The sequence below is a fragment of the Abramis brama genome (genome assembly GCF_963993115.1).
Source record: "Abramis brama genome assembly, chromosome: 17".
Lineage (NCBI taxonomy): Eukaryota > Metazoa > Chordata > Actinopteri > Cypriniformes > Leuciscidae > Abramis > Abramis brama.
The window spans coordinates 35,966,204-35,991,533 of NC_139979.1; the positions used below are offsets into that span (position 1 = coordinate 35,966,204).

Below are 25,330 nucleotides of genomic sequence, written 5' to 3' on the forward strand. Positions count from 1 at the left end.
GTCGACTCCGGCTCCTAATAGCTGAGCCCTGAGCAGTGACGGCTGTGTTGAAAAAAAAAATCAGTATAATGAATTTTTAAATCTCTGTTACTTAAATTATCTATTATCACTGTAAAGCTGCTTTGAAACAATCTATATAGTTAAAAGCACTATATAAATGAAGGTGACTTGACCTTTTTTTTCACTGCGTGATTCTATAAGGCTTCAGTAATCAGAGGAAAAGGAACTCGCACTGCGATCCCCTTACATCAGTGAAACTAGCCCGCTGATGCTGGTGAATACGGGCAGAGTATGGGTTCTTCCACGCCCTCTCGATCTCTGTGGGAAGATCAGGAAGGAACGGAAGGCTCACCTGGTGCTCTCATGAACACGCGTCTCTCTCTCTCGTCACAGAGAGTGAAAGTAAGTTCTGTCGCCATTTTAAGCAGGAGAAATACGATATGATAAAAACAGAGCATCAAAGTGTTTATCAACCATTAAAAAGGAATTTACGTGTAGTTTTATGATGTTAAAGCTGGAGGATTTGAGATCCTGTATCTTGTAAAAGTTTGATCAAGGTGAGTGTTCATGTGTGACTTTCTCATAGTAATATGAATCTAACATACAGTAGGCCATTTCACACAAACGTCAACAAACAAGTTTTTTTTTTTTTTTTTTTTTTTATCGGATCAGTGTGTGTCGATGTGTGTCGGGGTTTGTTTTCTTTTTCACCCGAACATGTTCAATCAGTGTTTCTCGGTGTCAGTTATTTTTCAGAAAATTCTAAATCTAACGGCCGACTTGTGTGTGTGAAAAGGCCAATGAGCTTGAGTTAACGCAGTCACATGATCCTTTTCTCACACACTCCAGATATGTTCAGCTAAATTATGAAGGTTGTTTAATTTAATCATTTAATTTAGTGTCTGAATGTTTCTTCATTCAGAGTCAGTGGAGGAGATCAAACTCATCAGATTCTCCTGCAGCTTCATCATGGCTGATTCACAAGGATCCAGAGATGGAGATTGTTCTCCAGGATGCAGGTACTTTCAACATTACATCACAGAAAAAGTTGTTTCTGTGTGAAACATTGCAAAAATGTTACATTACCCCCTCCACACACACACACACACACACACAGATCAAAGAAAGTTTACAGAAAAACTATTATTTGTTTGCCTATTGTTTTGAAACTAGCATGAAATATTAAATAGAAAGATCATTGTTAATCTGTGTATCATTCATTCAGTCGTTTTTTTTTATTATTTAATATTGAAAGTAGAAAAATTAATAAACAGCTGGAATATTCGGGAATGAAACGCCCCTTTCCTCTGATTTGTCAGCCGAAGATCAAACTGTCCCGTCATCAGTTCTTCCTCAGTCCTGCACTGCAGAATAAGAGTCCTTCGTACTTCAGTTATTCTTAACTCGTTTATTGCAACTTCTACATTTCATATTTCTCTCATCAAACAACCAGACTAATGGCTCGACCATAGACTGTAAAAAAATATGGACGTAGTGTCCGTGACGTCACCCGTAGGTTTCTGAAGAGCATTTTTGAAGCCTAAAGTAGGTGGAGCCGGCCGTCGCCATCTTGGCCTTGCGTCACTCCCGGATAACAGAAAATGGGCAAAGAGGCAAAGTGAGTGGAGCTGAGGAGCCGAAATCATCTAGCTCGACGTCATAGATATAAACACTGCTTTATATCTATGATATAAAACTGTTTTATATCTATGATATATCTATAAACACTGTTTATATCTATGGCTCGACGTGATCGAGTTAGCTGATGATGTAAAGCCAATTAAAAGTTCCTGTTTTTGCCCTTCGAAATATTATATTATAATATTTAAAAGACACGGCTACAAGTGAGACTGTGTATTGTGATTCTGTACTATTCTGCTAACGTTAGTTGAAAATGTATTATGCAGTAACTTAATATTACTCAGAGTGTGTGTGTGATTTATGTGCACATGTCAGTCACTCTTTCTTATGGTCCGTCAGCACGGCATCGCTCGTCAAGTTCGTAGAGAGCTTTTATTCAGTCCATTTTAAATTCTGATTTTGGCCGCCTCTCAAATGGGTTATAGATATATTGCCTATGAAGTTCAAGTAAATGCGCTAGAAAATCCGCGCTCATTCATGGATGTGCATTTATAGCATGGACGGAGAAAGCGCCGACGCCTGCATGATTTCATCTGACGGTACATAAGCATATTATAATCTATATCTGTTCCGTGAGAGCAGAACGAACGAGCCTTTATTGACGTTTTTAAATCTGAAAACCCAAAAAGCAACGAAATTGTCAGACATCCATAAGTGCATGTTCACAGAGGAAAACTGAAATACAGCGCTGGTTGTTCTCTCAAACGATACTCGACGACAACAATCCTAAGCCGTGGGCGAAGTTAGCGTTACTTAATGGGTGTATTCAATTGTATGAAATAATCCCGAAAAAAAAAGCACAAACACGGCAGAGATGGCAAGTTCAACAGCTAACACTTGCTGAGGTGAAGTGACGACTAGTAACAACAGACAAGCGGCTAGCATTGACATCAGCGACAACCCACCTGTCACTCAAGTGGCCACACCCTTAATTATGCAGAACTTTAAATATTAATCAACTAAACGGATTTTTAACGGAGTTATAAAAAAATTCACCCCCCTCACAGTTGTCATGAAGGGCAAAAATAGCTGTATAGACCAAAGCCACATACAGACACCAGGCTGTAAACACGTTTTTTTCTGCTGTAAAATTTGGCATTTTAACATGGGGGAGATACAGATTTGACTCACTTTTGACATCAGCCTCAAGCGGCCAGTCAACGAATTGCAGTTTAACTCACTTCCGTGTTGGTTTCAAGAGAGAGACGGGGAGGTTGCCGCTTGGGCTCGACGTGAGCCGTAAAGGGGAAGAGCCTAGACAGGGATTTCTTCTGTAGATATCAATTCACATACGCTTTGCATCAGCTGTATGGCAGGGTAAATGACGGCTGTCAGCATGGTCGCCCTCACTCAGTAAGTTTAAAAATAATAATAATAATAAATTAAGATATAAATCAATATAATTAATTATAAATGAAAGATTTTAAACACTAATACAAAAAGGAAAGAATATTGACTAGACTATATAATAGGCCTAACGTTCACGCATGAGCTGTCATTCAGACTGACTATCTAACAACCGGAGGACAGAGAACGACAGAGATATTAAAATACTGAGTTTTATGACCTTTTGTTTTATTAAAATTTATTAGCCTAGAATTTAATATCTAAAAAATGCGCGTGGCGCACCGGATCATGTTGAGAAACACGCGCGCATCACATCGTTGTAAAAAACGCATTTTATTATTAGCCTAATCAGAAATAGTGTAAAAGACCGGTAAATAAAATACAAAATGAACATTATAAACACTATTAATAACACTGCTGTGATTGGCTGCTGTGAGACTTCAGTGTAAACGCCCACTGCTGTGATTGGCTGACATGCTTGCATATGAAATATTTTTTACATTTACATTTATGCATTTGGCAGACGCTTTTATCCAAAGCGACTTACATTGCATTTTCAAGTACACATTTACATTCTTTTCAGTTCTTGCATATATCTAGCATTACATGTGGAACTCTCTCAAAAACTTTTACTATTACAGCTATTATACGTTTTTACTATTACAGCTATCGAGATTAATGAATCGTGAGAAGTTTTTAAGTATTTAGATCTATTCCCATCACATAAAAGGTTGCAGTGATGAGCACTGAGCAGATGACAGCCTGTTGATCACGTGTATGAAGATCTTATCATTGCAACAGTTTCTGCACTCGCACTAATGATTTCACCAATGCAAACATGAGGTAAGTACAGTAAGAGCTTCGTTGTGCAGTGTAACAATGTCATTGATTTCATAACGAGTTTTGGCAAGTGTCCAGATAAACTCGCGCTGTGTGATTGACAGCTTGGGCGATTGGAAAGGGATTGTTCTTTGATTGCTTTCTGTATATTAATCACAGTTTAAATAAGATTATTTTCATCCTACTAAGAGAAACGACGTGAAGTTGATCGTTTAGTCACTGGCTTGATTTACTGATGCATAAACAGTATTGAACGACTTTGAGAGAAATATTATCTGTCTGAACTTGAACTATTACACATCAGAAATTCCAGGGCCGGCCCTGACCAATTTGCTGCCCTAGGCAAGATTTTACCTGGTGCCCCATGCATCACAGCCCACTTCACCCCGTCATTGTGTTCATGATTATTTAGCCTATATACACATTACAGCCTAAACACAAATAGCAAGAGCATTACATCTAGCATTCAAGTCAAGTCACCTTTATTTATATAGCGCTTTTTATAATACAGATTATTTCAAGGCAGCTTTACAGTGATAACAAATAACGCAAAAAAATTTTGCTTGTCCTGTACAACAGATCTAGAAGAAAATAGTGTCATAGTCCAGCTTAAGTAAGTTCAGTGATGGTTTATTTTTGTTGTAAATAATTTTGTTCATTTATATATAGCCACTCTGGATAAAACAGTGATGTCATCGTCCAAATGTCATTCATGCACAAACTATTCATGGAGCACAAGCAAAAGTGTTTGTTTTCCAGTTGATGGTAGCAATCTTCCACTAAACTATGGCACGTTTCATGTTTTCACCATGAATAAAAACTGAGAAATGTCTTCTTAAATGTGAATTTTACATAAAACATTGCTATTTTAATAAACCTGTATATAAATCATTACTAATTTTGGCACAAAAAAAAGAAAGAAAGAAAGAAAGAAAAAGCCATATATCCCCCCCCAAAACTGCACAAAGAGTAAAACATTAATTAAAAAAGTGATAGTAGGCCTAAATGCGTCTAAAAAAACTGACATGATTGTTACAAAATCACACTTTTGGAGAACTCAGAACAACTGCTAGCATAAAGTTTAAGGTAAAATGATTGCCATTAAATTATAGTATCTTACTACTATGCAATTAGATAAACTGTTCATTTATTCCATCACTTTACCTCTGTCTTTATCCCCTTCTCTTCTTTTTGACACTGTATCTATTGCAGACTATGGCTCCGTCCACACTACTGCGTTTTAGTTTAGAAACGGAGAATTAAAACGAATACGATCTCCGTCCACACCAGCGTTTTAGCTGCGTATTAGAATTGATCTCCGTCCACATTAAAACGACTAAAAACGCGGATCACGTGACCATTCACCAACACTGGGCATGCGCGTGCCGGTGTAAACACAACTTCATTGATAAAAATTATCCCACCATGCGCTGGTTCTTCCCGGGTTAACCCAAAACCGACGCTCCATGTACGGTCGGTACCGCCGCTGCACACGGGAATTGTCACAGATCGCTCGAATAATAGCTTGCCTCCGGCGCATGTAGGCAGTTATAGCATTGTAAAATGCAGAATTTACTTGCACAACAGCTGATAGCAAAGATATACATCATGACTGATGACACCCAATCATAGAGCCGAGCGTGAGCCTCTACTACGTCATTGTTTCTAAAGTCCTCCGTTTTGACCCGTCCAGACTAAAACGCCCTCCGGAGATTCATAACGAAAAACGGGTCAGCAGCGTTTCTAAACTTCTCCGTTTTGGGTCTCCGTTTTTGCCGTTTTAGTGTGGACGGGAGGTGCAAACGTAGCAAAAGGTCTCTGTTTTTAAACGAAAACGCAGTAGTGTGGACGGGGCCTATAATGCTAATTTATAATGTGTCATGTAAATTCGGCCATACGTCACAATCAGGTAACTTTCACCGTGTCTAGACCTGGCGCGAGCTGCCAGGCCCGTTTCTACAGGGGTGCTTGTGTTAAGCGCCCTCAAACAAAAGCAGTGCTGACTACATTGGATGCGGCGAGAGGCGACGCTACACAACAAATTACCAACAACTGATCGCGTGCGCTCTGTTTCTGACGCACTTCAAGCACTCACTGGGCGGGGGAAGATTGATGCACCGAACCGGAGTCAGGGGACTTAGTTACGTTTTTGTGGAGTTTTTTTGCTTTATTTGGTAGTATTTCGAATTAATGGTTTTAAAATAGTATTAGTAAAATAAAATAAAAATAAAAAAAGAAGAAAAAAAAAATCACTCGTTGACTCATTTTGGCGCCCCTATGGATGAGTGTCGCCCCTAGCATTTGCCTATTTGCCATTTGCCTATGCCGCGGGCCGGCCCAGAGAAATTCACATAACCCACTGGTTCTTCAGAGGCTCGGATGAAGGAACTAAAAAAATACTTTTGTGTTCATTTGTACACTGAGCAACTGCCATGCTTCGCTCGTTTGCAAGCCATGATTGAGGAAAAACCAATATCGCGCTCGCTCAGCTCATTTTCTCATGGGCAAAGAAGAGAAAGGGGAGGTGACCTTTCCCCTTATGACGACATAAGGGGAAGATTGCTAGATTCACCCATCTGAGCTTTCATTTTCTCAAAAATACCCAGGGCTTGGTTTACACCCATCAGAATGTCTAGCCACTGGGGGACCATAGGCAGGCTAGGGGAACTCATATTAAGGTTAAAAAAACTCATAAAGTGAAATTTTCATGAAATGGGACCTTTAAATTAATGGTATTCAGAAAACGACAAGAATGAAAAATAAGTAGCTAAGTATAATAAAAATATTCATAGTAGCCTATAAAAATAGCCTACTGTGCACTTTATTACAAACAACCTTTAGCCTATTTTAAACGCCAAGCCTAAATGAATTTATCCGAATTTAAACTGTACCAATGTTGGTTTTGTGCATCTCTCATTCGGTCCAAAGTTTCCATATTTGCAATGTAACATTTGGATGCAAACTAATAATGTAAAGAAGGCTAGCAAGCACTACTTTAATAAAGTAAACAGGTAATCTAGGGCGAACACGGAACTCAGGACAGGAACATGGAACATGGAAACAGCTACAACGACCAACAAACAACAACTGAAGCACAGAGGGTTAAATACACAGGCAAACAAGCTAAACAAGATAACAAGGAGACGGGGCTAATTAGAAACACCTGGAGAGAAGTATTAAGAGCAGGCGCGCTCAACTCGCAAAATAGTTTATGGGTGCGAGTAATAAAAAACGTTTATCAAAAGTAAAGATGAAAAACCGCACTCTCAGGTTCTATTTTCATACATTTATTATTACTATGTCCTCACAAACGCGTTTCGGCCTAAGCCATCATCAGTGTGTACCCACTGATGATGGCTTAGGCCGAAACGCGTTTGTGAGGACATAGTAATAATAAATGTATGAAAATAGAACCTGAGAGTGCGGTTTTTCATCTTTACTTTTGATAAACACCTGGAGAGACTAATAAACAAGAAAAACTACAAAGGACTACAAAACATGGCACAGAACAGGAAATAACAAAAGTCCACACAAGACAAGGAGAACACAAGACAGGAATCATGACATAGCCCCCCACTTAAGGAGCGGATTCCAGACGCTCCTCAGGAAAACAGTCCAGGAGTGTGGTGGAGCGGAGGCGGGCCCGGGAGCGGAAGAGGGCCTGGAGTCTACGGTAGGACGGGAGGCCAGGGCGGAGCAGGCACTGCGGGAGGCCATGGCAGCGCGGCCTCCATGGTCCTGTCAAGGGACACACTGCCCCCCCCCAAAAATTTTTTCTTGAGGGCAGCTATGGGATTCTGCTCAGGAACAGGCTCCGGCCCGGGAACAGGAACAGACACCGGCCCGGGAACAGGAACAGACAGCGTGGCGGCGGCCATCTTGTCCGGAGACACTGGATTGGTGGAAGTGATGTGAACAGTCTCTGGATCGGCAGAAGTGACGTGAACAGTCTCTGGATCGGCAGATGTGATGTGAAGCGCCTCTGGATCGGCAGATGTGACGTGAAGCGCCTCTGGATCGGCAGACATGACGTGAACAGTCTCTGGATCGGCAGACGTGACGTGAACAGTCTCTGAATTGGCAGACGTGACATGAACAGTCTCTGGATCGGCAAACGTGACATGAAGCTCAGGCTTGGCAGGGCTGACATGAAGGAGCTCCAGCTCGGCAGGGCTGACATGAAGGAGCTCCGGCTCGGCAGGCCTGACATGAGGTGACTGCCTACTTGGCTGGAGATTCCCCTTTAATGTTGCTGGATTAATCTTTGGTCGGTCGTTCTGTTATGATGAGGCAGGAATGAAGCGGAGAGAGAATCCACATGCAAGCACTACTTTAATAAAGTAAACAGGTAATCCAGGGTGAACACGGAATTCAGGACAGGAACATGGAACATGGAAACAGTTACAACGACCAACAAACAACAACTGAAGCAGAGAGGTTTAACCCCCTGGGGTCGGCTATTGCGCCGGCGCGATAGGCTCGCTTTTTTTCTTATCAGTGAGAGACTCAAAATACTCTGTTAACTTTGATCCTACATACAAGTGTTGTTCGATCCTGTTAAGTGTCTATTTTTTTGTGTATACTCACAATAAAAACAAAGTGTTGTGTTTTTTGCCAAATAAAGAAAAATAAACATGATGCGAGTTTTGCCTTCTCACTGTCAGTGAAGTCAATTCTGAAACACATCCGAAAATGAACTATAACTCTGTCAAACAGGCATACAGACACACAGGCATGAAGCTTGAATTCTCTTATTTTAAATGAAGTGATTTTTATAAAAAACAAATATTCTCAGTTTATGTAATATGTATGAAAAGAGAGAGATGTCAGCCGTTCTCATCTCAGCTCATTAAGTTTTAATGTGACCCCGCCCACGGAGAGCGCACGCTATTCAAACGCAAATGATCTGAGGCATCCATGCAAACCTGTGAACGCCCACAATCAGCTGGATAACACACACCGCGAGTTATCAGAGTCATGTACTTTACGACGCTGTGAGGAATAATACTATCTTAATAATAATCCTGGAAAATTTACCTCAGAAGTGCTGGAAGTTTCATTTCGAGGAGCAACGGATCCAGTTGAGGAATAGGTCAGTTCTATATTTTCTTTGTTCTAGACTTTTTGGGACTTTAGCTTATTCACCGTATCCCCCAGAGTTAGATAAGTCCATACATACTTTTTTCATCTCTGTGTGTGCCGTAACTCTGTCTAACGCACACACCGCTAGCCTAGCTTAGCACAAAGACTGGAGGTAAACGGCTCCAGCTAGCATACTGCTCCCAGTAAGTGACAAAATAACGCCAACATTTTCCTATTTACATGTTGTGATTTGTATAGTCACAGCATGTGTAAATAACAAGGTCACATGAGACACAGCCATCTTCTAACCGTATACATACTGGGAACAATATTCTCAGAAGGCGAAGCACTGCTACTTCTGCGGAGTGATTTACTCCAACTCTGAGCGAACTCTCTGCTCCTCAAATATATTTATATATTTGAGGAGCTTTAAATATATTTTATATTTTTATTGAGGGGCTTTAAATATATTTTCAAATTTTAAATATATGCTTAAATATATGCTAAATATATGCAGAATATATTTTAAAAAAAATTGTTGTTGTAATTGTATAACCTTTTTAATAAAATAGCAAAAAATATATATATACAAGGATAGATGTAAACAAAATCTTAAAAGGTCAATATAAGCCTTCTCTTTAAATCATTTTTATTGTGTTTTATTAGTGACACATTTGGGTAGAGAATATATTCCAAAACTTTCTAAAAATACAGTATGAGAACAATTAACTGCACAATTACTAGAAATGTTTACCTTGGATATTATACAATTTGCAAGCACAATTTGTGAAGAAAACAACAACAACTGTGTTTCCAACTGTGAACCAATTTTGTATTATATATATATATATATATATATATATATATATATATATATAAAATCACGCCCCTACGCATATTGCCTTTCCAAACAAAAAGTGTCTTACAAAATTTAAATCAATGTATTGTTTTATGTGAATGATTAGGCAAGATGATTTTCACATCATTTTGAAGAAAAAACTCTAGGCGACAAAATGCATTATTCAGAAGTCTTGTGGACACATATTTAGTATGTGTTTTGTGGCCTTATTTCAGAAACTTTCGTTTTTAGTTTTTTCAATAACCATGGATAAACATTCTCTCAAAAATACAAACATGTACATACATGTTGCTCACATATTATGGTAGCCCTGTTTGTGCTAAATAGAGTGTAATTACACCTTTGCCATTAATATATTTATAAGCAACTGAAAAAAGCCAGGGCATGTCAGGGCATGTCAGGGCATGTCAAAACATCTCAAGGACCCCAAAAACACCTTAGACCCCAGAGGGTTAAATACACAGGCAAACCAGCTAAACAAGATAACAAGGGGGCGGGGCTAATTAGAAACACCTGGAGAGACTAATAAACAAGAAAAACTACAAAGGACTACAAAACATGGCACAGAACAGGAAATAACAAAAGTCCACACAAGACAAGGAGAACACAAGACAGGAATCATGACAATGTGACTGTGCAGCACAGCATTTATATTGACCAGCATTGATAACAGACCAATTCAATTAAGCAGAATAACTTTTTATATGTTTGGTTGACTGCGTTTTATTTTAATAATGAACAGGCTGCGATGTCAAGTTAGCAATGCCAGAAGTGAACTGATAATAGCCTATAGATGTTGTGTGAGCGAGCGATGCGCCGGCGCCATCACTTGGATTTGTTGCTCAGCAGGAGAAATAACTTAATATTCTGTCGTTTAATACTCTGTCATTCGAAACAGTAACATTTATATTTTTATATGTGTACATTCAAAATAACTACAAAATGTCATGCCTTTGAAAAATAAAGAAAACAACATGATGCGCTGCTTTAGCGCATCTCAGTCTCCTTGAACATCTTTCTGGCGCACACCAAAAATGAACCAAAATAGAGTGAATAGCCTTCTGTCGCGCCTACTTTTCAAAGTCAACATTTAGATTATTTAGATTATTAAAATGCATTATATAGTCACAGGTTGTGTCGAGCCATTCGTTAGTCTGGTTGATGGAAAAAAGATGAAATGTAGTTGCAATAAACGCGTTAAAAAAAGTTAAAAAACGACTGAACGAATGATACACAGATTATTGTTTCCTCAAAGTACTTTTTGATGCAGGATGAATGTAATCACAGTAAACTAAAGGATTAAACTGAATCTGTTCTCTGTTCCAGTTCCGTCCAGCAGAAGAGCTCAAACCCAGAGTCCAGCTGTGTGTCTATGAAGAGTAACTGGTCTATGGAGCAGCCAATAGTGTTTAAGAGTGGAGACAAATGGCCTGATCTCAGGTATATAATTTCTATAAAAGTTATGCTTATTATATTTGATTTTTATGAAATTGTTATTAATATACAGCAGTTTAATGAGTTACAATCTTGCTGGTTTCAGTCTATTAATGATTATCATTGTGCTCTTGTGTAAAGCTCTATGTATTGTATTGTTAATACATTCACACACTGTAAAAGCTGTTGGTCTGTTACTCAGTTAATGACACAATTACATCAATATCAGTGTGTCTGATTCTTTACCCTTTTCATTCTGATTTAAGGTCAAACCTTCTATCCAGACCAGTTAAAAACAAAACTGTGTACAAGCCTGTGATTCAACCACAAGACTTTAATGAAAGCATGTATCCTGGTTTCAGGTAAAACTCTTGTTCTGTGTCCCATAAATAGTTTTGTAATTTATGGCTATTTGCTTCTCTGACTTGTGTAATAATGTGGTATTTTAATCTTACAACAATGACTCTAAACCTGCTGAAGTCCTCAACACATTGAGATCAAATCTGAGACAGAAGTTTGAGTGTTTGTATGAGGGAATATCAAAGCAGGGAAACCCAACACTCCTGAATGAGATCTACACAGAGCTCTACATCACAGAGAGTGGAAGTGGAGAGATCAATAATGAGCATGAGGTGAGACAGATTGAGACACAGTCCAGGAGAGCAGAAACAGAGGACACACCGATCAAATGCAGTGACATCTTTAGACCTTTACCTGGACAAGACAAACCCATCAGAACTGTGCTGACAAAGGGAGTCGCTGGCATTGGGAAAACAGTCTCTGTGCAGAAGCTCATCCTGGACTGGGCTGAAGGGAAAGAGAATCAGGACGTCCAGCTCATATTTCCACTCGCTTTCAGAGAGCTCAACTTGATGAAGGACAAAACACTCAGTCTTTCAGATCTTCTTCATGTCTTTTTCCCCGAAACAAAAGAAATGGAAATATCCAGTGATGAGTATGAAGTGTTGTTCATCTTTGATGGTCTGGATGAGTGTCGTCTGACTCTGGATTTTCAGAGCGATGTGAGGTTGTGTGATGTGACTGAATCAGCCTCAGTGGATGAGCTGCTGACGAACCTCATTGTGGGGAATCTGCTTCCCTCTGCTCTCATCTGGATCACCTCCAGACCAGCAGCAGCGAATCTCGTCCCCTCTGAGTGTGTCCATCGAGTGACAGAGGTACGAGGCTTCAGTGACACACAGAAGGAGGAATACTTCAGGAAGAGAATCAGTGATCAGAGTCTGGCCAACAGGATCATCTCACACCTGAAGTCCTCAAGGAGCCTCTTTATTATGTGCCACATCCCAGTGTTCTGCTGGATCTCAGCCACTGTTCTAGAGGAGATGTTGAGTGAAGCAGAGAGAGGAGAATCCCTCTCCAGATAAATACATCAATCTGTTTCACTGTCTGAATGAACTGGGTGATCTTTCTCTAGTGAACGAAGCTAAACCTCATACGTATAGAGGATTACGTGATGTGAAACTCTCCTCGTCTCAGTGGTCAGCTTTAGTGTTTGTGTTGTTGTCCTCAGAGGAGACACTGCAGGAGTTTAACGTGAGCAGCTTAATTGAAATTAACAGCTTTACTGGAGACAGAAATGGTTGGTAAGTAACACTGACTGAGTGCAATCATTACAGTCTAAAACATTATGAACAAAGAGAAACTAAGAGATCAGAGGTGTTTAAATCACGGACACAGATTTTACCACCTCCGCCTCGTTTTGAGCCAGGTATACACACCTTGTATACACAGACTGATTTCTGGGATATTGTAGATCATTTGCGGGTGTTTCTCGAACCGTGGCTGTGTCCTAGTAAGGCTGCATATCTCGACTGCCACGTCATCAAGCGCCTCTGAAGCAGGGCCGCATTAAGACAGTGTGGTGCCCCTGGGCACTATACCTCAAAGGCCCCCCCCCCAATCAGACATAATCAAGGTGATTTCTCAAATGTAATTTACTAACTTGTCCAACTACATAACGTACATGTAGGCATATGAGCAGTGAGCACTATATTCAAATGTCTCAATTAAAAATGTACATCAATTCATTGACAGCGTCAATTCACGTTTGCCCAAAAAACCTTCATTAATGTCCTCTTCCTCACCCGAGTCTTCCTCGCTCCTGTCATCCCCAAGAAGAATAACCTCATTCGGCTGGCGGTCATCGCCGATGCCTAATAACATTAGCAGTAACAGTGAGTGTCCACTACAGCGGCAAAACTCCGCTCAGTGCACTGCAACGTCTCCGATTTGGTTGCGAGTGTGTTTAATCAAAGTTTTTTTTCAACACACGGACAGTATAATCATCAGCGATGCACGCGATTACATTTAGAAATAGACAAGATTTGTTTCCAAATGCACCAAGCAAAGATCCTTTCAATTTTATAAACTTTTATAAACCCAGCCAATATAATCACAATGAACACATCCAAAATAAAATCTTTAACACATATATAACAACTGCAAAACCACTCAACTGACATCTGTCCATTTTGGATTTAGATTCATTTTCTGTAGCCGTTAAAAAAAAAAAAGACACATTTGCGCGTACTTGTTGTGGACCAACTCAAATCTGACAGATTGGGGGGGGGGGGAGTGATAGTGGTCATGTAATCTTTATTTATTTATAATTTATTATTATTATTATTATTGTTAAATTAGTGTTCATAAACGAGTTATGTGTGGTCTTTCAAGAATTTCAAGTTAATAATATAACAATTTACGAAAAATATTTTTAAAGCTTGTGTCATGTGGTGCCCCCCTAGTAGTTGTGAATGGTTGGTGCCCCTGGGCCCTGAGCTTCTCTCTCGCTCTCTCCGCCCCCCCTCCCGGCCGCTCAACCGCCGGCTATCGCCCGCGCCGCCGCCGCGTCAGGGGATGAGGCGAATGAGATAGACACCCTCCCTCTGTTCGAGCCGCGACCTACCTCAATTTCTCACACATTTCTCAGTCCCCTCTTAAGTTTAGGCGACTGGAATTGTTCATATTGCAGTATACGAGCCTGTTATGAATACACGCACGCCTGCAAGCAAACGCCGTCACAAGTCTGACGCTGTTATATGCTCGCTCTAACCTAAAGCTATTGTATTCTCCCCTGTGGCTCAATGGCAGAATCTTTGGCTTTTGCGCCAGAGTCCCGGGTTCTATCCCGGCTCTCGCGGCAGATAAAAGTTTATGCTGTTCGCTTCTCCAAGCTCGCGGCCAGTTTTTCTTACATACAGAAAGCGAACCCGCACTTCCCCTTGTTGGGCCGCGCAGATTGCGCCGTTCACAAGGGATGACAGAGCGGACGGTCAAGAGCAACTTTCAGCGCGCGCGCCTCACTCACCGGCGAAAAGAGGAGAGAGAGTGTTTTCGTCCCGCTGTGGCCGGACAAACCGCCAAATTCTCAAACATTTCTCAGTCCCCTCTTAAGTTCAGGCGGCTGGAAATATTACTATTGCAGTAAACGAGCCTGTTTTTAATACACGCACGACTGCAAACAAACATGAGGTCGCTCTTATATGCTCGCGCTAACCAAACGTTAATGTGTTCTCCCCTGTAGCCCAGTGGCAGAATCATAGGCTGTAACGCCAGAGACCCGTGTTTGAGCCCAGCTCTCGCGGCAAATAAAATTTTTTACTGTTCGCTTCTCCGAGCTCGCGGCCAGTTTTTCTTACATACAGAAAGCGAACCCGCCTCTCGCACCACATGGTGCTCGATTATTTATGAGCGTCTATACACGAGGGAAGAAAAGACGGTTAAGTCCCGCTGCGGCTGGACCACCGTCAAAGCTTCACGCTCTGTCAGTCCCCGTTGCCACGGCTACTGCAGATGTTTACCTCGCAGCCAACGAACCGGTATATCTACCCGCTCGCCTGCGCGCAACCACCGTTCTCACGGCGACCCAGAGAAATCTCAAATGAGCATAATGTCCGGTTGCACGGCTCACGACGTATGTGTTTCAAATGCAGTGAATGTGCCCACGTTTCCGTGTTCACCCCTGCACACAAGCACTATAAATCCCGTGTCTCTCACAGAGCCCACTCTTCATAAAGTAGGCAGAAGCCGCTCGAGTGTTAAAAGTAGGTCACGTGTCCACCTGCCGTTTTTCTTACATGTTACATGTTTCTTACATGATACATGTTTTAAATATAAATCCTGTGCCTGCCCTCGAGCGCTCACACATACTAACGAACATTTCGCCCTCGACGCCGCCCTCGCGCGTCGCGCCTCACACTATATGTTCCCCGTCCAAAGCCACCGGGACACTGTGTGTAAAACGGCCAGCTATCGCTGTGTGCGATCCGCCGTATCTAAGCACCGAGAGCGCCCCTCCGTTTCGAGCTCTCGAGCCCGCGATGCGCGGCGATCAGAGCCCGGAGGCCATTCTGCCCCTGGCTGCACACGCAAGAGCGTGGGAAGCTCTTCCATGCACATCAGAATGGGTGCTAAGCACAGTAAAACTAGGCTATACTCTGCAGTTCGCTCGCCGCCCCCCGCGCTTTCGGGCGCGTACCGAGACGAGAATGAATGGGGAAGTAGCACATCTACTTCGAGCAGAAATAGCCACACTTCTGTGCAAAGGGGCTATAGAACCGGTTCCCCCTTCTATGAGCGAGTCGGGCTTTTACAGCCGATATTTCCTCGTTCCCAAGAAGGACGGAGCTCTCAGACCGATTTTGGATCTGAGATATTTGAACAAAGCTCTTATGAGAAGACCGTTCAAAATGCTCACAACCAGGCAGATCCTCACGCAAATTCGCCCGAGGGACTGGTTTATCTCTCTTGATCTAAAGGACGCATACTTTCAGATCCAGATAATACCCCGTCACAGGCCATTCTTGAGATTCGCCTTCGACGGTCAGGTATATCAATACACCGTCCTGCCGTTCGGCCTGTCTTTGGCACCCCGTACATTCACGAAGTGCATGGACACGGCTCTCGCTCCCCTGAGAGGTCAGGGGATGCGAATTTTGAACTATCCGGACGATTGGCTGATTCTAGCACAGTCAGAGGCCGAACTCATCGCCCACAGAACAGTGCTTCTCAGCCACCTGGAAAGCCTGGGGCTCACGGTCAACTGGACCAAGAGCTCATTAGTGCCCAGTCAATCAACCTCTTTCCTGGGTTTGGATCTGGACACTGTGGCAATGACGGCCCGCCTATCGCCACGGCGCGCACGCTGCGTTCAACGCCTGGCTGCGTCCTTCCAACCGGGCAGCACCGCACCTCTCAAGACATTTCAGAGGATGCTGGGTTGTATGGCTTCAGCTGCAGCAGTGCTTCAGCTGGGTCTATTGCGTATGCGCCCGCTGCAATGCTGGTTGAACGCCCGAGTGCCTCACAGAGCCTGGGCTTCCGGTGGCATTCGAATCAGAGTGACTCAGAGCTGCGTTTCAGCACTGAAGCCCTGGTTAGTGGCCGACTGGTACCAGCGGGGAGTGACAATGGGAGCCGTCTCACACCGCAAAGTTATCTCGACGGACGCTTCCACCTCAGGTTGGGGCGCTCTTTTCGAGGGCAAACCGGTCTTTGGCCTGTGGTCAGACCAAGAGAAACGCCTCCACATAAATTGTTTGGAGATGATAGCGGTCGAGAATGCGCTCAAGCGCTTTCTCCCATTCATACGGGATCACCATGTGCTAGTCCGCTCGGACAACATGTCCGTGGTGTCCTATGTGAACCGACAGGGCGGTGTCAGGTCCAGGAACCTGTGCAACCTGACAGAACGCCTTCTCGTGTGGGCTCACCGCTCGTTGCGCTCGCTGAGAGCCGCGCACGTGCCGGGCCACCTGAATGTCGGTCCAGACAGACTGTCCAGAGACATTATTCCCCCGGGAGAATGGTCCCTGCACCCTCAGACAGTCCAGTTCCTCTGGCGCCTATTCGGCAGAGCGGAGGTCGACCTCTTTGCGTCGAAAGACAGCGCTCACTGCCCGATATTTTTCTCAAAGCGAGGACGCGCTGTCCCAAACCTGGCCCAGCCTCCCGCTGTACGCTTTCCCTCCGATCTCCCTGTTACCACAGGTCATAGCGAGGATCAGGGAAACGCACCACCCAGTGCTTCTCATAGCCCCGCGTTGGGAGAACCAAGTCTGGTACCCAGAGCTAGCGAGGCTGTCGCACTCACCCCCATGGCCGATCCCGGTGAGAAAGGATCTCCTCTCTCAAGCCGGTGGATCGATCTGGCATCCCCATCCGGAGCGATGGTCTCTGCATGCATGGATAATCAACGGATACACATTGACCTGCCAGAAGGGGTTGTGAACACGATCACATAGTCTAGAGCTCCCTCCACGAGATGGCTCTATGCATCTAAATGGTCAGTGTTCTCTAAATGGTGCGCTACTAAAAGCTTCGATCCACATACATGTGGGGTCCCGCGAGTGCTCTCCTTCCTACAGGAGCTGTTGGATAAGGGCAGGTCCCCTTCCACGCTCAAAGTGTATGTGGCGGCTATTGCAGCGTTCGCTGAGACGACGCGCAGCCGGGCAATAGGAAGGAACGAGCTTATTATCCGTTTCCTCAGAGGAGCTAGACGGATGAATCCCCCGCGGCCCCCCCTCGGTTCCTATCTGGGATCTGTCCTTGGTCCTGGCGGCCCTGAAGGCTTTTCCCTTTGAACCGCTTGAATCCGTGGATCCAAAGTACCTTTCGCTCAAAACCGTTTTTCTGATAGCTCTGTCTTCAGTAAAACGCGTGGGGGATCTGCACGCGCTATCTGTTAGCCCTGCATGTCTTGAGTTCGGACCAAATGACTCAAAAGTCATTCTCAGACCGAGACACGGTTACATCCCCAAAGCGATTGGAACCCCCTTTAGGGCACAAATCATCTCCCTTTCGGCTCTGCCAGCATCCGATAACGGGGACAGTGATAACCTCCTATGCCCTGTTAGGGCGCTAAGAGTTTTCATCACGCGCTCCGCCACTTTCAGGCGTTCCGAGCAGCTCTTCGTTTCTTTTGGCGGACGCACCAAGGGTCTCGCCGCCTCGAAACAGAGCCTGTCCAGGTGGATAGTGGACGCGATTGCAGCAGCTTACGCCTCCAAACACCTGCAGTGCCCTTTGGGTATCAGAGCCCACTCCACTAGAGGCATGGCCTCTTCGTGGGCCTGGTCCAGCGGAATTTCTATTCACGATATTTGTATGGCAGCGGGCTGGGCCTCCCCATCGACATTCGTGAGGTTTTATAATCTGGAAGTTCCTGCCTTGCAGGCTAAACTATTATCAGTATAAGTGGCATGTATGCTCTGCCCAGTCGATTATGCGCAGACTACGTTCACATACTGGTGATTTTTCTGCTATGGCACCAAGGGAAGGAGTATTTTGTGCTCAGACCGGCTGTGCCGCTCTGTTCCTTTATTCCCCGTTACGCGCTTGTGTACTGGTGCTGGCCGCCCGCCCTACACTCTGTCGCGCTGGGATTATTCTCCCAACAAATAGACTGTGAAACCGCTCTATTTCTTTCCCTAATATGTGCTTACGTACTGTGTGGGCCCGCGCTGCCGGCCGCACTATTTACATTGATATGTATAGACCGGCTGTGCCGCTCTATCTATCTACGAAGTGAAGTGCTTTGTACATGTGTTGGCCCGTTTCTCCGACCGGCCACCTGTTTTCAGCGGTATGTTTTCCCCGGTCTCCCTGGGATTCATGTGCTGGATGCTCGGCGTGCACGGCGTTGACAAGGGGTTCCCGATGCGTAAGCAACTTACGCAATACGAGAGAACCTCTCGTAAGAGAACGTACTCGGTTACCTAATGTAACCTCGGTTCTCTCTAGAAGAGGGAACGAGTATTGCGTAACCTGCCGTGACGCGCCACGAGCTTTTGCGCTTCAGACTACGAAAACCAGAATTTCAGCCTGTGAGCCCTGCCTATATACACACTGGCCACACCCATCTTGATGGTTAGAGGGGTGTGGAGGGCGCAAAGCGCCCTCATTGGATGTGACGTCACTCAGGGCTCACTGGTAGGCTTAAGCAGTTGCCGCTGAGCAGCCAATGAGCATGCTCATACAGCCTGCCATGGTCTGCCGGCTGCCGCACTGCGTTGACAATGAATACAAAATTAAGGATAATTTTTGGCTTCAGATCTCGAAGAAAGAAGACTTTCCCGATGCGATGCGTAAGCAACTTACGCAATACTCGTTCCCTCTTCTAGAGAGAACCGAGGTTACATTAGGTAACCGAATACGTTTCTGTGTAAATGAGTCACTGAACACTAAACTGACAATAATGTAAGACACTGGGAGACACAGACGGCTGTCATTCACTGTATTGCATTAATAAAAAAGCCAGTTAATATAAAGATATTTAATAGGAAGTATTTTTCCTGAATGAAGTTTTAATAGTATTTTTGTGGCGTGACCGTGGGGCGGGAACATGTGTGACGTAGCCATGCACACTTACTAGAGCGTCTCATTCTAGTGTTTAATGCTGAGGACTCGAGTCTACAAGCCTCAGAAGGACCCGTGTAACTTCATTTACAGTTGAGTGCGCAAGCCTTTCAAAGTAAACTCATTTGAGCGTTGTGTGCGTCTGCGCCCTCACTAAAATTGGGCTGCAAGCGGATCCTCCTGATGATGAAAATCACCTCACGCAGACACCAAAGTAAACTTGATGAAACAGTTAATGGACTTGATGCTGTTTCTGGTGACGTTTATGTGATAACCATAGCAACGGACAGGGCAAACAAATCTGATGTGTCACAATATAGTTTTGTAGTGTAAATGCAGACTAATAGACCTGCCACAGCAACATTAAAGGGTTAGTTCACCCAAAAATGAAAATTCTGTCAGTAATTACTCACCCTCATGTTGTTCCAACCCCGTAAGACTTTCGTTCATCTTCGGAACACAAATTAATTTATTTTTGATGAAATCTGAGTGCTGGATCACTCCTCCTGCAGGCTTATGGACACTATAATTTGCTGGCCCAGAAAATGTATTAAAGACATTGTTAATATAGTCCAAGTGACTCCAGTGGCTCAATCTTAAGTTTATAAAGCGACGAGAATACTTTTTGTGCGCAAAAACAAACAAAAATAACGACTTTATTCCACTTTTCATTTCCTTCTCTCTGGACCTCGAGTTTTTTTTTACGTAGTGTAATAGCGTAGCGCGTCTGTGTTTCACGTCACCACGTATCACACATGACCAGAGTTGCCCAATAGTGAGCCTACGTGGTGACGTGCAACACAGACGCGCTACGCTATTACACTACGTTAAAAAAAACTCGAGGTCCAGAGAGAAGGAAATGAAAAGTGGAATAAAGTCGTTATTTTTGTTTGTTTTTGCGCACAAAAAGTATTCTCGTCGCTTTATAAACTTAAGATTGAGCCACTGGAGTCACTTGGACTATATTAACAATGTCTTTAATACATTTTCTGGGCCAGCAAGTTATAGTGTCCATAAGCCTATGGAGGAGTGATCCAGCACTCAGATTTCATCAAAAATATCTTAATTTGTGTTCCGAAGATGAACGAAAGTCTTACGGGGTTGGAACAACATGAGGGTGAGTAATTACTGACAGAATTTTCATTTTTGGGTGAACTAACCCTTTAACAAGAAGAAGAAAAAACAAATCTGTGACGGCTGAATACGAGGCTTCTACAGTTATAGATATAAAACAACTTTTTCACATGCCCTTTATAAAGCAGTGTTTAATTAAAACAATTATTTGAGGGTATTTAGGAAGGTATAATGTATTATTTACTTATGATGGGAATTATTATTATTATTGTTAGCATGAATAATTAACTTGTTTATTTTTTATTTTCAATTAGTGTCACACAGAACACTGGAGATGAAGTTCTTCAGAAGCTGATGCCTGTGGTTACAGCAACTAGATCAGCTTGGTAAGTAACACTGAGAACAATCATCTCTGTTAAAACATTATAACAGTTCTTACTTAAACATTATAAATTAATGGTTTAACAAAAAATATGAGTCACACTTCAGCTTTTAAACACTCCACCTATCTGACCTGATTTGTGATCTACTTAACCGTTTTTTATGATATTTGTGTGAGAAATTTATATTCAAATATATGCATTTGTAATGTATGTATATAAACATTTATATTTAATGTATGTATTGTATGTAATGTATTCCATTTGATCAGTTTTATATAATCGTTCTCCCTCACATAAAGACATGATCTCTTAGAATAAATTACTGATATATTGAATTAATTGTTTAAAAAAGAAATATTGCACAAATGATAAACATTAAGAATTAAGAAAAGCAAAGATTTCTGTTTTGATCTGAGAGAGTGAAGAGTGTGTCATTGTTCTCTACAGGTTGTGTAAGTGTGGTATCACAGATGAAGGTTGTGCTGCTGTAATAAAAATATTTTAATGTAATAAAATGCAGGGAAATAACTATTATTTCATTAATTACAATCAAAGCTATTAAAACAACATGATCAAATTTATCAAATGATATTTACGTCTGTTCATATGATGTTAGAGAATTAATGTTTTTAAAGCGTTTGCTCTATTTCTCCTGCCGCTGTGAGTTCATGTGTTTGATCTGTAAATGATTGAACACAACAGTAATGTTATTAAATATTATGTCAATTTAAAACAACTGGTCTTTATTTTAATATATTGTAAAATGTAATTTATTCCTGTGATCAAAGCTGAATTTTCAGCATCATTACTCCAGTCTTCAGTGTCACATGATCCTTCAGAAAGATTTTATGCTCAAAATACATTCATTATTATTATTATCAATGTTGAAAACAGTTGTGTACAATTTTCTTTCAGGATTCTTTGATGAATAGAAAGTTACACTTTACTATATATTCACGCAGAAAAGAGCTGTTTTACATTGGAATAATATTTCACAATATTACTGTTATTTTTGATATTACCGATCTCGAACGTTTGACTGCTAGTGTATATGCATGTATTGCTTTGGAATCATCATTCGTCTCCACAAGTGCATAATTACACCAGCAGCTGTCTGTAATATGATGGTGCAGATAAAAACAACTCAGACTTAATACATGAATCCATGAAGTACAGCAGACACCAATCTAACTGGCCATAAGAAATACCTAATATCTTAATATACAAGATTGTAAGCACTTACCATTGTCCTGTGACTCGATTACATCATTTCCAAACTGTTGTGTAAAGTCATTCAAAATATGAGCGTGCGCACAAGAAGCAAGATTGGTGTTTTTTACGTCATTTTGTGTGTATTTGACCATTAAAATGCCACAAAGTGGAACACACTGTCAGGCGGCACAAGAAGCCATTGTGTGAGTGCCGATTTGAGTTCTCATGTGTTTTTAAATCATCAAGCTCATTTTGTTCATTTATCCATGCTTCTTAATCACTCTAAAGTTTCAATAACTTTAAGCAATTCGCTAAAAAAATTTAAAAATACAGTAAGCTGACACATGTACAGACACACACACACACACTAGGGCTGGGACGATGCACCTCTCTCCTGATTCGATATTATCACGATACTTGGGTGCCGATACAATATGTATTGCGATTTTTAAGAATTGGGATTTGTGATTGTTTCTATCAAAAGCTGATTTACTCTATTGTGATCGCTACCGTAGACATCAGTGTTTATATTTGAACTTTAAACTTTTATCCCAGTACTTCTATTTAAGCTGTTTCATGACGACTCTCTTTGGGTCAGCGGCAGCGCCAACACAGATTTAAAATATTGCGTCAAAGGTTTAATTTTAATTTTAATTCAAATTTTATTTTGTCAAAGGTTTAATAGACAGACAAATTTGAAGAAGATCGTGTGTGTGTTTGAATGGAGATCACAGTATTTTAAAGATGAATCGTGCAGCTCTACTGTCTTATCTCTCTCTCAGCATATGAGCAGCGCGAGGGCTTTTTAGTGCTTTCAGTCTCACGTCTCTTCCACACGTCCACTTGAAATGGATATTACGACACTCGTAGATAACGACGCATTTCATCCTCTGTTGGAACGAAAGTGGCTAACTTCTGTCAACCTCGTCTATAAGCAAGGACAAAACTAAAGCAATTTAATTTGAATTAATGGTGATTCTGGAATAATAATAAAAAATCTATTTTAAAATTGTGAACCAAAAAATTGCAATAGTTTGGGGAGTCGATTTTTTTCTCCCAGTCCTAACACACACAAGTTCCTTAAAATGTTTACAAATACATTAATTACAGACACACACACACACACACACAGGTTGGGTTTCCATGTTTTATGGGGATTTTCCATAGAAATAATGATTTTTATACTGTACAAACTGTATATTGAATCCCCCAATCCTAACTGATGTAATTTAACAACTTGAACTAATGAATATTTTGTATATATTTCATATTGACAGCATAATGTTATTTATTTTTTAAGTGTCAAGTTTATCTCTGGATATAGGCTTAATGTGTGTCATTGTTCTCTACAGGTTGAGGAATTGTGGTGTGACAGATGAAGGTTGTGCTGCTCTGGCTTCAGCTCTGAGATCAAACCCCTCACACCTGAGAGAACTGAATCTGTCTGGGAATAATCTAGGAGACTCAGGAGTGAAGCTGCTCTCTGCTGGACTGGTGAATTCTCACTGTAAACTGGAGGAACTGTGGTAAGATCATACGTGACTCTCACATGAAACTGTCACTGTGAATTCATAAAGTATAATCAAAATGGAATAAAATGCAGGGAAATAACTATTATTTCATTAATCACAAGCAAAGCTATTAAAACAACATGATCAAAATCAAATAATTTTTTACGTCTGTTCTTATGATGGAGAATTAATATTTTAAAGCGTTTGCTCTATTTCTCCTGCCGCTGTGAGTTCATGTGTTTGATCTGTAAATGACTGAACACATGAGCTGCTCCTCATTAAGGTGATTCTGCTGGTTCTGTATCAGCTGTCCGTTGTGTGAAAGTGACCTTTCATGTGCTTTTGATTTTGTAAAGTGACTTTGAGCATCAGATAGAAGCTATATGATCATGTTTGAGAATGAATTAATATAGATTATCTAGTTAGTTTTCTTATGAAATGATGTGACAGATGTAATATCTTATACTGCATATGTGTGTCAGGATACAGACCAGGAGACAGAGGTAAGTGAATCAAACACAGCTTTATTTACAGATGATCAGAGTGCGAGGTGAGTATTCACTCAATTTAAGTGCAGAAGTCGTGAAGGAAACTCGATGTGGAGTGAAAAGCAGGTAAGCACTTTCACTTTGGATAAGTTGACGTCAAGCAATCTCAGTTCAGTAATCTTTGTCTCTTCTCTTTCAGATGCAGATCGGCAATCAAACAAGCTCAGTTGAAACACTGGAAACTCAAAGGAACACAGGATCTCAGGCAGCATGGACTCAGACAGGATTTCTGAAGACAGCACAACAATGACATAAAGGTGAGTGTTTCAGGTAAGTATACATTACAGCTTGAAGTCTTGATGTATCAGAGGAAACGGAGACAACAGATTATGGTCTGTTCCTGTTGGAGGCTTGACCCAGACTGAAATCACAGAGAATGTTTTATGCGTTGACTGATGAGGTTAATGATTGGGAACAGGTGCGGGTGATTAATGATCCTGAGAGTGAGTGCAGGTGTGCTAGAGGGAATCTTGGGTAATGTAGTGCAGAAACCAACGGTAACCGTGACAGTACCCCCCCCCTCTCCGAAGGCGCGTCCTCGCGCCATATAACATCCAAAGGGGTGGGAGGGTGGGCATCCTAGATTCCAGGACGGTCCAGGCGGAGCTGGCTGGTCAGGGGACCAGGGCGGAACAGGCTGTGGCCTTGGCCAGGGCGGATCTGTCGGACCCTCGGGCGGCCATGGTGGTGATGACCCTTCGGGTGGCCATGGTGGTGAGGACCCTTCGGGTGGCCATGGCGGAGAGGACCCTTCGGGTGGCCATGGCGGAGATGACCCTTCGGGTGGCCATGGCGGAGATGTTTTTTCTGGTGGCCATGGTGACACTGGGAACCTCGTCGGAGAGACCTCCGCGGTCCCCCTAGCAGGTATACTGCGCCCCCCCAAAATTTTAATGGGGAAATTGTCAGGTTTTGACACATGGCTGGATGAGGCAGGGGGCGAAAGCAGCTCTGGGCTGGACAGGACCAGCGACGAAGGCGGCTCTGGGCTGGGCAGGACCAGCGGCGAAGAGGGCTTTA

The 25,330-nt window shown here is 42.4% G+C and overlaps 1 protein-coding gene across 1 annotated transcript in view; it reads left to right on the forward strand.

Moving 5' to 3' along the window:
• Positions 1 to 329: 329 nt before the first annotated feature.
• LOC311067969 (uncharacterized protein) overlaps positions 330 to 25,330 on the forward strand; it is a 32,870-nt gene continuing 7,869 nt past the window's right edge. The window contains exons 1-6 of the mRNA XM_084090119.1: positions 330 to 402; positions 923 to 1,019; positions 11,096 to 11,209; positions 11,470 to 11,565; positions 20,971 to 21,042; positions 23,604 to 23,777. Of these exons, the coding sequence (XP_083946245.1) occupies positions 970 to 1,019; positions 11,096 to 11,209; positions 11,470 to 11,565; positions 20,971 to 21,042; positions 23,604 to 23,777 (506 nt within the window). The 5' untranslated portion in view covers positions 330 to 402; positions 923 to 969. The remainder of the gene's footprint in view (positions 403 to 922; positions 1,020 to 11,095; positions 11,210 to 11,469; positions 11,566 to 20,970; positions 21,043 to 23,603; positions 23,778 to 25,330) is intronic.